This window comes from Trichoplusia ni, chromosome 7 (assembly GCF_003590095.1).
Source record: "Trichoplusia ni isolate ovarian cell line Hi5 chromosome 7, tn1, whole genome shotgun sequence".
Lineage (NCBI taxonomy): Eukaryota > Metazoa > Arthropoda > Insecta > Lepidoptera > Noctuidae > Trichoplusia > Trichoplusia ni.
This window is the reverse complement of record NC_039484.1, coordinates 12,335,091-12,350,916: the sequence shown is the minus strand read 5'-3', so window position 1 is coordinate 12,350,916 and position 15,826 is coordinate 12,335,091. Positions and strand designations below refer to the sequence as shown.

General features: G+C 34.9%; 1 protein-coding gene across 2 annotated transcripts in view; it reads left to right on the top strand.

The window, feature by feature from the left end:
* Positions 1–14,235, top strand: part of LOC113496187 (connectin-like) — a 69,144-nt gene extending 54,909 nt beyond the window's left edge. Inside the window, exons 1-3 of one of the 2 annotated variants that reach the window (XM_026875335.1) lie at positions 6,544–6,655; positions 11,889–12,931; positions 13,426–14,235. In XM_026875335.1, coding sequence (XP_026731136.1) covers positions 11,911–12,931; positions 13,426–14,159 — 1,755 coding nt within the window. In that variant the 5' untranslated portion in view covers positions 6,544–6,655; positions 11,889–11,910 and the 3' untranslated portion in view covers positions 14,160–14,235. Of the gene's footprint in view, positions 1–6,543; positions 6,656–11,888; positions 12,932–13,425 lie in introns of those variants that run through there. The other variant, XM_026875334.1, reaches the window with a different exon arrangement.
* Positions 14,236–15,826: the final 1,591 nt, after the last annotated feature.

Genomic DNA, 15,826 nt, shown 5'->3' with positions numbered 1-15,826 from the left:
GGCTGTCGGTATCGACAGCGTAACCTCATAATCAACCTCATATAGACTTTATTTAAGTTCCATTTATGCAGTAGGGATGACGGTAGGTATTTTACTTCAATGATCGTCAGGTAGGTTAACGAATAAAATACGTAATTTTTCTTTGTAAATTGGTACAGTAAATAGAACTCATGCACATGAAGTCACTTTTATGTTCATATTTTGCTTTGTCGTAACATCACAAATTACACATATCCTACACTTTACATTTTTGTCGATGTCAATTTAAAAAAAAAGGGGTTTCCGGTATTTTTTTATTATCACGCTATTTATTTATCAGCAATTTAAAGGCAAATCATGATCAAAATACCAGGGGGCCAAGATGTTTACACGTTTACCAACTTTTTTATTTTGGAAATATACCAAATGTTTGTGAGGAAGATCAGTTTTAATATTAAGAGGACAATCAAACATATCGTGTTTTAGGAAACCGTTTATCTGGGTGCAATTTTGCAAAATCTTATATCTTATGACACTATGTAAAATCCACAGATTTGACATCTTCTTTATATCGACAGAAAACATCGTGTGTGAAAATAACAACTGTCTGGCTATCACTGTTCCTTAGAAACAGCCAGGTGACAGACAGACAAACGGACACTGGGGCCTCAGTAATATGGTTCTGGTTTACCTCTTTGGTTACAGTACAATCATAATTTTATGATACCTCATAATCACTGCCGTAATCCGTCTAGCAATTTCAGGTGTAGGCCGGCCCAAGAACAGACGTGCTCGAAAATCATAACCCACCCAATTAGCAAATGGAAACTTTCAATTGGAAAATTTTAAGTGCTAAAACTGAGTTTTACCTTCTGTTATTTTTTCCTACTTACACCCCCCATTTTTAAACGGCTCGATTTGTCAAACATGTCTAAACGAACACTCGCACATAATTCACGTTTAAATTAAAGTAGTTCAATTCGTTCGGAAGCTATGATGTCACAGACAGACAGGCAGGCAAATATGTAAAAGTTATAAACCCCTCTTTTTGGGATTATATAAGAAAAAGTCATTAAAACAGCTGTGAAATATTTAACACCAGGATAGTATCGTAAACGACGAAATGTGTTTGATTCAAAAATTTGATAATCTTTGGGCCGCTCAAGATTCATTATAATTTAGAAATAAAAAAGCATACTTAAAATACATATAAAAAAAGTGTTTCATTTTCAATCGAGCACGAGGAGCTCGTGGCTAAGCTATAACCGCAGAAGTAAAACGATCACAGGTTAAGCTATGCTTGACGCGGTTGGTCCGTAGATGGGTGACCATCTTTGTCATAAGGAGTTCCTCCGTGTTTGGAAGGCACGTTAAATTGTGGGTCCCGGCTGTTATTCTTACTTCTTTGACAGTCGTTACTGGTAGTCAGAAGCTTGAAAAGTCTGACAACCAGTCTAACCAAGGGCTATCGTGTCGCCCAGGTAACTGGGTTTAGGAGGTCAGATAGGCAGTCGCTCCTTGTAAAACACTGGTACTTAGCTGAAACCGGTTAGAGTGGTAGCCAACCCCAACATAGTTAGGAAAAGGCTAGGCCAATGATGATGAATGAGTTTTTCACATCTTGAGAATCACGCAGACAAAGTCGCGGGCAACAGCTAGTCAATAATAAGGATACAACAAAAATATAAATGGGTTTAAAAAAAGATAAAAATTTCAGAAAAAGAATTTTCCCATACGAGCGAAATGTATACTGAATGGCAAAATATGTGATTATATTAGGAAGGTATAAATTGACCAACCTAAGTAAAAACCTCCGCCTTTTTTAAGTCGGTTAAAAACTTAAGAATGTATAAAAGTGTTCATCTTTAACGTTAAAATATTCGACGGCTGAACTTAAAAGTTTGTAAACCAAGTCGGGAACAGTGTTTGAACAGCAATTAACTTAAAAACTAAAAAGCTATTTTAATTTAACTTTTAAGGTGCTACTGAAGTTTATGTACTCAACATTTTATTACGTCTAGACATTATTTAAGATTTCAGGGAAATTAAAATTTTATTAAAAGATAATTCTCAAGCTATTTTTCTTAAAAATGACTGTAGTAGAGTAGTCTTCAGGACAGGGAGTGTTAAAAAACTAGTGATAACGTATTAAGAGATGAGAAATAAGTTTTCTAAAATATGATTAGCAAAAATGTCAAGCAATCTTCTGTACATGTTACCTGAATTAATTAAAAAAAAACGAGTAAGTTTTTCAGTCCTTACACGTGTTGTGTTTTTAAACACAGACATTTAGAGTCACCGTGTACCCCTGACATGTTAACTCCATTAGGGATGCGAACACATAGCTAAAATTGCGTATACAAAATTACTGAAATAACTAAAAAGAGGTTTTAATTATTTATGTAAACAGGGGTGTAGCGAAACAGTAGATGGAAAAATACTTTCACTAGTTGTTCTTAGCCTATATAAAGTTCATGAAATAAAGAGGTTCGAAGTTTGAAATGCTGAGCTTCGAACTTACTGCCTGTGGCTTGGCCGTGCACCGGTCACCACCGAAAACATTCCACCTTTTTTATGCAACCTTTTCCTATTTTTAAACCAGTGTCAGCCACGGCTTCTGACATCTCTGTAACAAACCATTTCACACCAGTACCTTTTAAAACACTGACAGTGGTTACGTCTTTCATGTGTCCGTTTTTAATTCGGGCGAGGAATCCTTATGAATCCATTGTTACGTTAACCGCCGTCAGCGTCTCAGGCCGGGCATGTATGGCAATGCGTTGTAATTGATCATGTATCGAATCTCGTTCACTTTACCCTTTTTTTTCGTAAGGCGGGGGAATCCTCATGGAAACCCACCTCGGGGGATGAAGCGGGTAGTGTAAGACTCTTACAGTCTTACAGACTGAACCTGAACCGCCGCTCACGTTACCCTGCTGCAGTCTGGTTTCTCTTGCTCAGTATCTCTTGTACCAACAACCATTGCAGCTAGAAATTTGAAATTGATATAGTTGTAGCATTTCTGATGAAGCAACAGAAATTGAAAAAAACGTGAACCTAATACCGTTTGGTACAGTCATATATTTAATTAGTGAACAATTTTGTTTGGATAAATCAATCTGATTATTATAATTCCTTAGACACATCACATTACGGTTAACTCGACGTCTTTAGGGGTCAGTCGCCTCGAGGGAAGCCAGTTGCTACTAAGCTGGTCTAAGTTGGTACCCATTCAGATGTACTGCTTCGGCGGTAAATAACAGCAGTAACGTTGAACTGACTAATTAAATTAAACATTGTTCAGCGCACATGTACGCGGACGACCTGTGTGCCTTGCGAGCCGGTACGGACCTCGCCGAAACCTGCAGAGTTGTTCAGCAAGATGTGGACGCCGTAATTAAATGGTCCCATGACAACGGCATAATAATAAACGCAGATAAAACACAATACATCATAATACATTCACCATATTTACCAGTAAAAGAAAACCCGATACCATTATATGCTCACACTTACGACTGCTTCCACGGTAACTTTGTCAATTGTAGCTGCAAACCTATTCAGAGAGTTAAATGTGTAACTTACCTAGGGGTAAAAGTAGACGAACATTTCTCATGGATAGAACATATAAACTTTTTGTGCAATAAGCTAAGAACTATTTTAAGTAAATTTTATCACCTAAGTTTTAGAGTTCCTAGTAGTACCCTAAAAATACTATACCACTGTATGGTGGAATCTGTAGTTGATTATGCCCTTGATTGCTATGGACTTACATTCAAATCCTACATCGAAAAAATAGAAAATATCCAAATAAGATTCCTAAAGCTATTAGTAGATAAAAAAACTAAAAATAATTGTAAAGACGACTATTATAAACTATTCAAAATTTGTAAAGTATTACCGGCGAGATTAAAACATAAATTTATATTAGCAACAAACGACCATGGCGATCAGGAGCATAATTCATTATTAATAACTGTTAAAAATAATTATAACACCCGAGCGATGTCGTCTGGTAAATATACTGTACCAAAAGTTAACAATGTATATGGAGACCGAACATTAAAAAAGCGAGTTCCATATACATTGAACAATTTACCAGGCGATATCAGAGAAGAAAAAGATAAAAATAAGTTCAGTAAAAAATTAAAAAAATATTTAACTAACACATTACCTTAATATTATATACTATACTTAATTTACATACCTAGATATCTATGTATAAGAAATGTTTAACGAGATCCAACAGACAAACTATGTCGATAGTTTTGTTGGACATTGCATCAGATTTAATGTTTTTTATCATGTACCTGTTTAATAAATAAATAAATAAATAAATAAATAATAATAAATAATAAATAACAAGCTCAAACTATCATACTCAATTGTCTGGAACCCTTTATGTCGCTAGTTCAACTCGCGCTTGACTTTTTTTATAGTTGCTAGATACTATAGGCACTTGAATTGAAGTGATCCATAAAGTAGCGCCGGGTGCTGCCAGCTTTAGCTAATATACATGATGGATGCATCCGCATTATGTGCGATGAAAAATGATGGTGACTACAGCTTTTGAGCTTGATGAAACTGTACAATATATCGTCAAGGAACCAGCTTTGGCTTGCTATCTTAGCTAAACCCGGTTTACTAAATTTAATAAAAATAATAATAATTAAACATTCATTCATACATTTTGTCTGTGTCTATAAGTAATCCCACGAAACCTAGTGGTTTGATTGTCGGTGGATCGCGTAGTTAGTCTATATATCTGTAGTCTTAATTGTTTATAATGTATTATTTGAATATATAGGTATTAATAAGCAGGAGGGAAACGGTCTCAAAGTGTTTAATTTTTAATATTAAGAGTATAGTTGGCCCGATAATGTGTTTTATATCTATTTGAAAAAGTATACAGATATTCTTGGATAACCCGATCACATGTGCACAAATTGATAGATTGGGACAAAAATGCATTGCTTTTCAAATACTACAATATGGATATCAAGTTAAAGGGCTTAACATAAAGATTTCAAAAATATATACCAGTATTATTAATAAATTCATTAATACTAATGAAAGTTCAGTTAATTTACTCAGTTCTTACGCAGTGGCTTTTCTTGTTAACTTAATAAAAAATTGTTCATTGATGAAAATGATTCTTTCCGAATACCGTTATTTGACTGTACGAATGTTATGTCTGACGCTATAAACAAAATATTTATAAGATGATAAATAAAAAACACTCATTTAAAGACTACTCATGAACAGATAAAAACACATTAAAACCAATTAATATATACTATTATTTTTATAACTGAGATAAATAAACAATTACTTATAGTAATTATTTTGAAGACGGTCTTATCATAGTCCTGCTTAATAGGATATTGACCTTCGAGATAGTCGGTACAGACAATAGTACAGTATTCAAGTTACTCCATTATCTATAACCAATGAATGAATACACTTCTACTCTAACCATTGTCGCTTTTCGGTCTTCAAGCCCAACTGAATTTGAAACTAGTTTTGCTAATTTGCAAACATTAAAAGAGTAACTTATGGAGTTTCTTGTCGGTTCTTCTCCATAAGAATAATATTTTGAAACTGTGCAACTACAGTCATTACAGTCATTAAAAGTGCCTGGAAAACGGCCAATGAAATACAAACTTTTGATTTTGATTTTGAACTTTGAGCAGTTCAAAATCAAAATCGTGTCGCGTTTGTAGAAGCATGAAGGCTCAATACCCGGTGTAGCAAGGCGTGTCTCTTCCTCTACAGCAATAATGTTACTTTAAGAGGTGCTAGTTTCCTTTATTTTCATCAAATGATTTCTCTCGCTCTGAGCCAGCGGAAGGGAGTGAACACAGACATAAGACATTCATGGCAGGTATTTCAGAAAACAGAATTGTCTGTCCTTTAACGGAGACCGAGTTTGTTTCGAGATTTATTCTCAGGGTAGTCGGATAGGAAATGTGAACTTCAGCAATCACGAAAAAGACATGTAAAAGTGATGATCTTAGTTACAAAGTACGTAAATGTTTTTTTTTCTTACGTGTTCTGGCCGCGTTAACTCTCTTGGACAATCTCGCTGTTGGTTTCCTCCAGTTATATAAGTAGAAAATGGAAGAAAACCATTAAAATTCATACACCGCCCTCTATTGAAAATAGGTGTCTTTACTTAATTGGTAATATATATTTCCAAGCTAACCATAATCTTAAAGTTCGACTGGCTTTTGTTGAATTGAGACGGCGCATTACAAGGCATAAGGCATTGTCTCACTTCCAAAAATACAGGAATCTTACTTGAATAAGTGGTAGCAGGCCTTTGATTAATAACTTGAACACCTGGGTTACAAATTTACAATAAGTCAATGTTGAATGTTATTAAAAATTGTTATTTAGTTCCCGTACACCAATATATTCAACACTATTGATTCGTACGACACCAGTAGTGTTTGTGTACACTTGTGTTTACCCAAATATATCAACAGCTATTGTACTGTATTGTAATTAGAACATTACATGATGCAGAACAATGATTGTAGTAGCTGGGCTTAGTACAAAGTGGTTCATCGTGCGATTAACATATTGGGAATCATCCACAGAGTATTTATGTGATCGTATTAACAGTGTTCCGTGATTTTCGATTGGGTGGTCGTTTTTAATCGTTTTCTCAAAGGTAAGATTGTTGATTACCGGAAATTTTAGAACTATTTTCAGCTCTTTCATTTTTGGTTACAAAAAAAATAAAATTCACGCGCATCATTACTATTCAATTGAATTGGATCGATGTATGGTTTCGCATTATTCTATCGAGACGAATGAATAATTTCTTGAAAAATGCTTAGAGTAAACAACATTTTAAAAATAATTAAGATCTACTTACGTTTTTCGGCCTATGATATCCTTCAGCTAGGTTCGGTAATTATGAATACCAAATCAGCAAAACTCTTTTATCTTTGATTGCAATATCTTTATTTATGCATACAAGAGTGTTAATTGTAGCACGGATCGAAATTTATCGAAAATGAGGTGGAAACCGACAGATCTACCCAATTCAGATATATTCAAAAGCATTCATTATTCAAGCAAGCTCAAAAGCTATCCACCAATCGATATTGCAAATTGTATGCATCGTCTAGAATTCTAATCTTTCGACGCCTTCTTTACTATATACCTATGTCTCATTCTATTTGAAATTTGAATACACATAGGTTTAAGCAAGCGCTTCAGTCCGATGACTGGCGAAAAGTGGCCAAAGATTGGTTAAAGTGGCGCTTTCTCGTATCAGAGGCCAAGACATATAAATAGGAATAATAGGTAGGTTTAATCAATCTAGACAATACTTTTGTAAAACCTGCGAATTCCAGCAAGACCTGAAAATTAATCCGTGTAACACAAATCCCAAGTGGATCAGACATTAATTAATAACACAAGTACAGAGCCGAGCAAGTACATATCACGAATTAACATGTACGTACTTAAATTGGATTGACGTGATTCGATTGTCAGTCAGGCCATCCCAAATTGACAAGCAAACCTAATTAAGGTCATACCAGATATTGTAACTGAGATCCATTAAAGTGCACGGCAGTGTACTGTGGGAATGGAGGAATCGTGTCGAAGTGCGAATCTGCTTTGTTGTGACGTCATGGGAATATATTTGAAATATTCGAAATAATGAAGTTGGCGTCAGAAACTTCATTTTGTTCATAGTTTTAGTGAAAAGGATGATTCCAAATTGTCGTTTAGTTATAAAAATGTCTGATACTTTTCGATATTTTTATTTCAAAGGCTTCCTTACTCCTATGCTTTATCAAAAACGAAAATTATTTTTATTTTACTTTTCTCTGCATAATCTAGCAACTACTGAGCTTGAGAACCCCTCCCATACGAGTATTAAATTCCTTAGTGCGGGGCGAAGGTCATATGATAAAATAAAGAAAATACAATCATTAAAATCTTAGCTTATTTTGCTTTTTATGAGATAAATAAAAGTTAAACGATAAATAACAATAGCTTTTATAGTTTATTTATTGCCTCACAAATCGTTTTCGGCAGTATAATAAATACGTTGCCCATTAACGTATTATCGGCTTACGCGGAAACATGGATCTAAGCAGTAGTGAATGGATAAGGCCTTTCGTACGCTATGTGGTGTGAGTTATACCTGACTATGGATGGTGATTAGGACTATAGTCCGAAAACCCTTTTATTATCGTCCTAAAATCAGTACATGATTTCAAGGATCGTAAATGTTCGTGTGTAATTTGCCGAGTTCTAACAGCCTTAGCCGTTTTTGATGTAGGTATGATTAGTATGTACAGTTAAAATCTTTTAATGGAGATATTTAATTTTCAAAAAAACTATTATACAGTTAGCCTAAGCGCTTACCCGTTGCGAACGCTTCAACGGACAGTACATCTGCCCTACAAACTCATAGTCAGATTAACGAGTCAGGGCTAATAAAGGCACGTGTTGTGTCATTCAAGAATGGAGTCGTCGGCTATGGAACTATTAAGTTGGTACGAATACATAAGTAAACCGAATTGATAAGATGCAAAAACGAAGCTAATAATAAGGCTGTCTGCCCGCCTTGTTGGGTCAAAAATTTGATTGGAAAATAATTTATTCCAAATAAATTATTTTCCAATAACAGAACCCGTGTTGTCATGAGACTAACTCATTCTTGACTAGTTCGGAAATCAGGATGATCGATTGACTACATTAATTTACACTCAAAGGTGTGGGTGATATTAAGCTGTTTGTATAAAACTAGCTGACGCCCGGGCGTCCACGCAACTAGACTATTTTTTATGGAAATAAAAAAGCGCAACGCCTCTCCTTTTTATTTAAAAGACTTCTCTAGACTTCGGTGGGTTTAATCGTGAAACGTAACAGAAAAGAGGTGTAATATTATTTTTACCTTTACGGTTAAAGCTTGTATTCTCGCTGGTGACCTTGTGCATTTGGACGAGTGCGGGGGTGATATAGATGTAGTATTTATACGGGACGCATTTTAAATAGTTATTATAGAAATCAGACATATTTTTAAAAAGTAACCAAACCAAATCATCTTCCTATGTATTGCAAAGCAGTAGATTTCTTTCTAATGCTCTTTTATTAAAAATAAAGCAGTAAAATGGTTTTATCTCTACGAATTGCAGGTGATTTGGGGTTTTTTTTACTTGTAATGTGATAGCAATAGAAAAATTATGGCTAAACCAAATTACGTATCATATCATTTAGATTACTAATTATTTTTTGCAAATATAAATTTTCTGTAAGTGCCGACGAAAAGCTGTTTCATCTGCACGCATTTTCAAGCTTTTTACGAAAGAGCACCCTTAAATTAGGAATTCTTAAAAGTCATGGCTAAGTCCCATAATTGTAGAAGCCATAACTGTATGTTAACTGTTTTTAAAACGAACCCGCTGCACATGCAATTCCTGTTCTACTTCTGTTATTGCAAATTCTGTGACCAGGATCTACAATGAACACAAATCACGTCACCTAGCTCTTGACCTCAAAGCTTGTCAGAAAAACTATTGACAACCTTGAAACCCGCATCGTAATTAATCCGAAAAAGTTAATAGGAGAAGTTAGAAAAATATTTTCTGAATCCCTCCTCTCTTTGAGACAAAAGTAAGGAGTCAAGTTAGCCTGGGTGTCGAGCACCACAGAAAAAAACTATAATTTATTGAGTCTTAACATTACATTAGGACTTATTTTGATTTCGATAATAATTTTACGAAAAGCTTCTGAGCGCAGGGAAATAGTTCTGATGAAAATAAATTCCCTATATTAAACAGAATATCTATATCTTATGACTTTGGTCCGTCCGCTGTAATTAGCAGAGCCAGTAATATATTAACGTCAACCCCTTACTCGTCCTGTCTGAAGTTTACGATCCGCTGCAAAACGCATCGGATGAATAACATGGAAACACACGGGAGGGTAACTTACTTTGAACTTCGTACTTCGTTATGCGTGTAAGCGTGTCTTTATTGAAAAAAGTTCTTGTTACATAAATCTTTAGCTCTGGAAACGCCAATCCATGGTGCCAAAGTACGCATCCTCTTCTGCATAAAAAGGGAGGTTTTTCTTCAGCTGTGAAATAGTTACAAGCTGGTACTTTAATAAAAGGAGTTTGAAAGCCCATACATCGTATCTTGAACGATTTCGGCCTCTTCAGTGTTATAATCCACAATAGTGTGTGCAAGCACAGATGCACTATGTTCCCTTACTTTCGTAGCCCGATGGAACGATAATTTGGCACTAGCAGAGAGAGCTCAAATGGGGATTGTATTGTGCTCTCGAAACTCCCAAGAAATCTCAACATTAGCGAAATCTCTGCTACTCTGTATGTTTCTATTTTAATCTATTCAAACCTTATGACGCGACAGTTCCATTTATTATCATATCTGAGCACACACTGGTCTATTAAGATCTCACCATCAATCACTGCCTTGTTTCACGGATAAACTGTTCATGTTGAACAGGAACATTGGGACAAGGAATTTTGTAATTAAATTGTCTGCAAAACGTATCTAATTTGTATGTTATTTGCTATAAAATCACTTTTGTGTGACGTGAAAGTGTTGACTGTTTTTTTATATGTGTATAGAACACGAGCATTCGTTATAGGTGTAATTTATCTATAGTACGTATGTATTTCGAAATATTTAAGTATGTTTATCAGTTGTCTAGTAATCATAATACAAGCTTTTACAAGCGTTTAATTTGATACTAGATGGCGCTGTATGAAAGTTGTGGGAGATTAAATTGTATATTATATTATTTATTAATTAACTTATTCGTCCTCATCACACTGCTTAACCATCTAAAGGGTGAAATATAATGTAATAACGACTCACGGCAATTTAAGTCAGCATTAGTCATGGACGCAGGTGGCTTTTACGACCTCATTTTCTGTTAATTTTAAAAACATTAATACTCTAGTTCTAAAGTAACAGATGCTAGCTGGTCACAATGTCTGCGGAGTTTAGAGGGTTAAATATCTTTCCCTGGTTGCATTATCCAATATTGCGTTCAGCTTTAGTTGTCATGAGGTTATACATACTCCAATGAAGTTACCGATTATCTAAAATGTTACTTGAATAAAACCTCTAAATTAAAAGTTTCATCACGGGTCATATCTAACTATTAAATTATCACTTGACGAAAGGCAAACTTCGGAAATTCGATCCCTTTTTCAATTTGTCTAAAATATCACGTAATATATCGGTTTTCCTCTGCCCTCCCAGCCACCTGGTACAGAGTCTACTAAATCCCATTTGAGAAATGGCTGTCGATTTTTGCTGGAGTGTCGAGGACTCAACTTAAGCCTACTGCCAATAACGATTTTTCTAAATCACTTAGATAAATGTTCTGAATTTTATCTCCTGATAAAAGTCGCGTGCCTTTTTTTTATTTTGGCAACTCGCTACCTAAGTTAGTAATATACGTAATACGTAAGTTGTGCGTGTCCCTGTGTTTCGATGTGTTTGTTGAAATATCAAACATCCGCATTATGAACGCATCACCTATGCTCATGCAGATTCTTGACAAAGTGTATTATCACCATAGCGCGCGAATTTATTTAATAATTTGATTCGATACGGGTGTTTCATGAAAAAAAATCTTTTGATACATAGGCTTATTGAAACCAAAATAATAATAAATGTCTGGTACTGTGTGTACTGCAAGTTCCCCGTAGCCTATATAGAATTATATTTATAAGCAGTAATAACAGTATATTTATATTACTTCCAATTAATATTTAAAAATGTTTGAACATTACAACCTAAGAGCAACGTATCAATTTATTGTTTTTTATTTAAATTATTTTCCACAGTCCTTTCTGGTAATTTTCAATTATAGCACTAATGCTGATGTTATTTCAATTTCAGGTGCTGAACGAAAAGTATAAACATGGCACTTTGGAAGATAATGACAGTTGCGTTCGCAACATCAATTATCGCCGAGGCCAAATATTACCAACATCAGAAACGCGAAGCCACTTCTAACATATGCGATCCCGTGTACAATAACACCAACCACGTGCAGTGTTACTGTGTCATGGACCACACCGCCGATATGGTCCGGAGCGCCAGCTGCCACCTCACCAAGAAACAAGTGCAGCCCGATGATGCCAGCTGGAATAGCTTTGAAATATTAAAAAACATCAACAAATTGACTTTCGCTAACACAAGGGGCATCCCCCTTACTTATATCCCCACAAAGGCGATAAAACTCATGCCAAAATTAGTAAAAGTCGACATAAAGTATGGAAACATCGAAAAAATAGACGCCTACGCATTCGCGAATTTGAGCCTTATTGAAGAAGTCGTTATGAGCGACAATCAAATAAAAGCGCTGGAAGTGAAGGCTTTTGCTAATCACAGGGAATTAATAAGTATTGGTTTAGATACAAACAACATCGTCGAAATCTATAGAGACGTCTTTGTTAATCTGCCATCTTTAGAAAAACTTTTTTTTACGAACAATAAAATAACGACAATACACGACAGAGCGTTTGTTCATTTAATTAATTTGAGAGAGTTGGAAATCGACAGAAATAGTATATTTAGCTTGAACAGCGACACATTTTCAGGGTTGAGAAATTTACAAAAACTAGATCTCAGTGGCAATCTTCTTGAGGTTATCGGAGACAATACATTTTTGCCACTCACAAGTCTCAAATCTTTGAATTTAGAACAAAACAAAATTCAAATGCTTGATGAAAGAGCCTTCAATGGTCTAGGGCAGTTAAACGCTTTAACTTTGGCACACAACAAGCTCACGACTATTGAAAACAAAAACACGTTTAAAGGAATGAACTCACTGTCGATGCTGAGTTTAAAGAGTAACCAGCTCACTGAATTGAAACCACAAGTAATGGAACCGATATTAAATAACTTTTACAGCAATGTTAGCAACTTGGACGTGGAAGGTGAGATCCTTGACAATAACTTACTCAATGTGTAACTATATAGGTATAGTTTGTTTGTTTGGTGCAATGTTTGCTAATTGAATAGACCTTAACGCCCAACAATTCGCTTTAAACCACACCCTTATTACTTATAAAAAAATATATGAAAAAGATACAATATAAAAAAAAAAATTCTTTAATTTAAAAAGTTTTAAAATTCCTTTTTTATCTTACATGTGTTTGGAGAGCGAAAAGTAAAGTAGAAAAAAAGTTATTTTTATAGCAACTAAAAGTTATGATAAACATTTTTTACTTGCGATCGTTTTTTTTTACGAACTGAGAGCAACGAATTTAATGAAAACCTAGCAAAAGGAAATTGTGGGTCTGAGGAGAAAGCAAGAGGCTATCCTATCGGGCTTACTCAACTTCGGTAAACGATGCACCAAGACCTCGTGGGTTTTTTTAATTAAAAAGATTTCACATTTTATATATTTGTTGTTATATTGTTATTCCAGATAATAACTTCCCTTGCGATTGCCGCCTCGATTGGTTCGTCAAATTAATAAATAATACACAAAGTAATCATCTAAAACTCGCAACGGAGAATTTAAAATGTGTTCCTGACGCAAACCTGAGAGAATTGTGGGCCAAAACAGAAGAAACGGAAAAGAGTGGAGGTCAAGTGTTTGAAGACGAAGAATCTCAAGTACAAAACACAGACTACGAATACTATGACGAAAGTCAACTTAATGGAAAACTCTTTTACATTGATGTTAGGGATTTAGCAAACTGCACTAATGCTAGTCGTCATGTAAAGAAAAACGAAGAAACGAAACCGATAGCTGTAGAAACAACCACCAAAGCAATTTCTAGTCCAGTAACGACACCGAAACCCACACCTCCAAGTAAAGTTGAAAGTATTTTAAGGTCCAAATTAAATAAACAAACTCTCGTCGAGACAACTACGAAAACTAACAAGGTCGAAGGAAAGACAATAGATGATGAAACGAAGAATAAAGAATCGTTTACAACAGTACGACTTGCTACTGTTTCAGCTAAACCATTGGAGCACAATATTTATGACCAGAACATGGCCGATGAGGCCAGACCCGACAAAATTAAAGCCCACAGAAGCATTCAAGATGACGTGAAAAATACTCCTCAATTGAATTACAACGATGCTTGTAGAAACATGAACAGTGTGGCGTTAGTAGTCATGATAATCAGCTTTAGATTATATTTTTATTGAATCACTAATATATTAGCTCGTTAGTTTGTAATAAACACTCTCTTACAGTCATTAAAGTAAATAGTTTTAAGATAAACGTGTGTTTTAATATTAAACTTGAGATGGACCTGTCTTGAGCAGTAGACGAATATGGGCTAATGATGATGATGACGATGAAGTTTGATGGTTGGAAACTAGACTGAGTAATATTTTCAGTACGTCAGTTACTAGATACGTGTTTCGAATGGTAATTAAAGTCACGATCGCAGCAATTTCACTTAGTAACAACAAAATATCCATTTCACAACTTATGGATGATCTTTGCATTGTTCATATAAAATTAAAGTTGCAGTTAAAGTTAAACCACGTAAATTCAAGTATCATTGCAATACACATATAATGCAATCTCAAAAAATATTTTTTACGTTACAAATACAAGTTGATTATAAATATCTCCTGAAACCTGAAAACACGTTTTTTACATGATGATGTTTAATCTTGTTACATAATGAGATGACTGATTATAATGGCCAGGGCCCCAATTCTGCTATTTACTATGGCCAATGCATGAATGAAATTTGGCTTATGATGACAATTTTTGTATTCTCTTAAGCATTTTTCTACACAATAATTGAAAATTCAGTACGGGACGGTACACTCAAGGTCAATACAATTAATTAAATACTTAAGAGAATACGAATAGTAATTTCAAATCTAATCAAATTGCCATTCATTCATTGGCCATTGTAAAATAGCAGAATAGAGGCCCAGGCTTTCCAGGCCACTAATTTATCTACAGCCGCTAACCATTTGGGTATGGGTGTGTCTATATTATAAGGATTTTTTTTTTAAAAAAGTCCTAAAACAAACATCCAGTTGGTTATCTCAGAAAATAAACCCAATGAACCAAACGACATTTCTGAAATCGTTAACGTCAATAACAAAACGCTCAAATGAACGAAAACGACAGGCTGAAATCGCGTCACTAAGGAAACGAAATATCTTTTCTACACATTTTTTGAGCGTGCAAGAGGTAGGTATGTATATATTTTTTTTTTTTTTTTGTATATGGTAAGTAGGTGGCCAAAAGGATTCTTACGCCTAGCCAATTTGCCATCCAGAACTTAGATGACACCCTGATGCCTCAGCAGGAGTCTACTACACCCCTGGTGATGCCTTGCTATACTCTCGCTGCACTCACTATAATACTTTTAAGAACAAGAAGTTCATGGAATCTGAAATTGAACATCCAAGACATTGATATTTACTAATATTAAGTATGTTTTAATTATATGTTTTTCGAATAACTGGAGATTTTTTTCTATAGTAAGAAAAACTTGTCAGTAGTGGTTGGTACCTACAAATGAACCATTGGTGTGAAAAACCAGTTTAAACTATTGCAAACTAAAAAATGTTATGTAGTACAGGTTTTAATCCATATGGTCATATTATTACATTATCTTTTTTATGAGATTGGGGTAAAACGAGCTGACAGATCGCCTGATAGACACACGCTACACCAGAGAAGTCACAGAAAAGTGCGTAGCCGGTAGCCTTTTAAAAATGAATACGATCTTTTCTTCAAGGTATGAAGGTCGTACTGGATGGGAAAAACCAGAAGGTTTTTAGAGAAACGCACCGTTGTTTATTGGAGAGAAAAACAATGGCGAAAACCAGGCGGCAGGGAT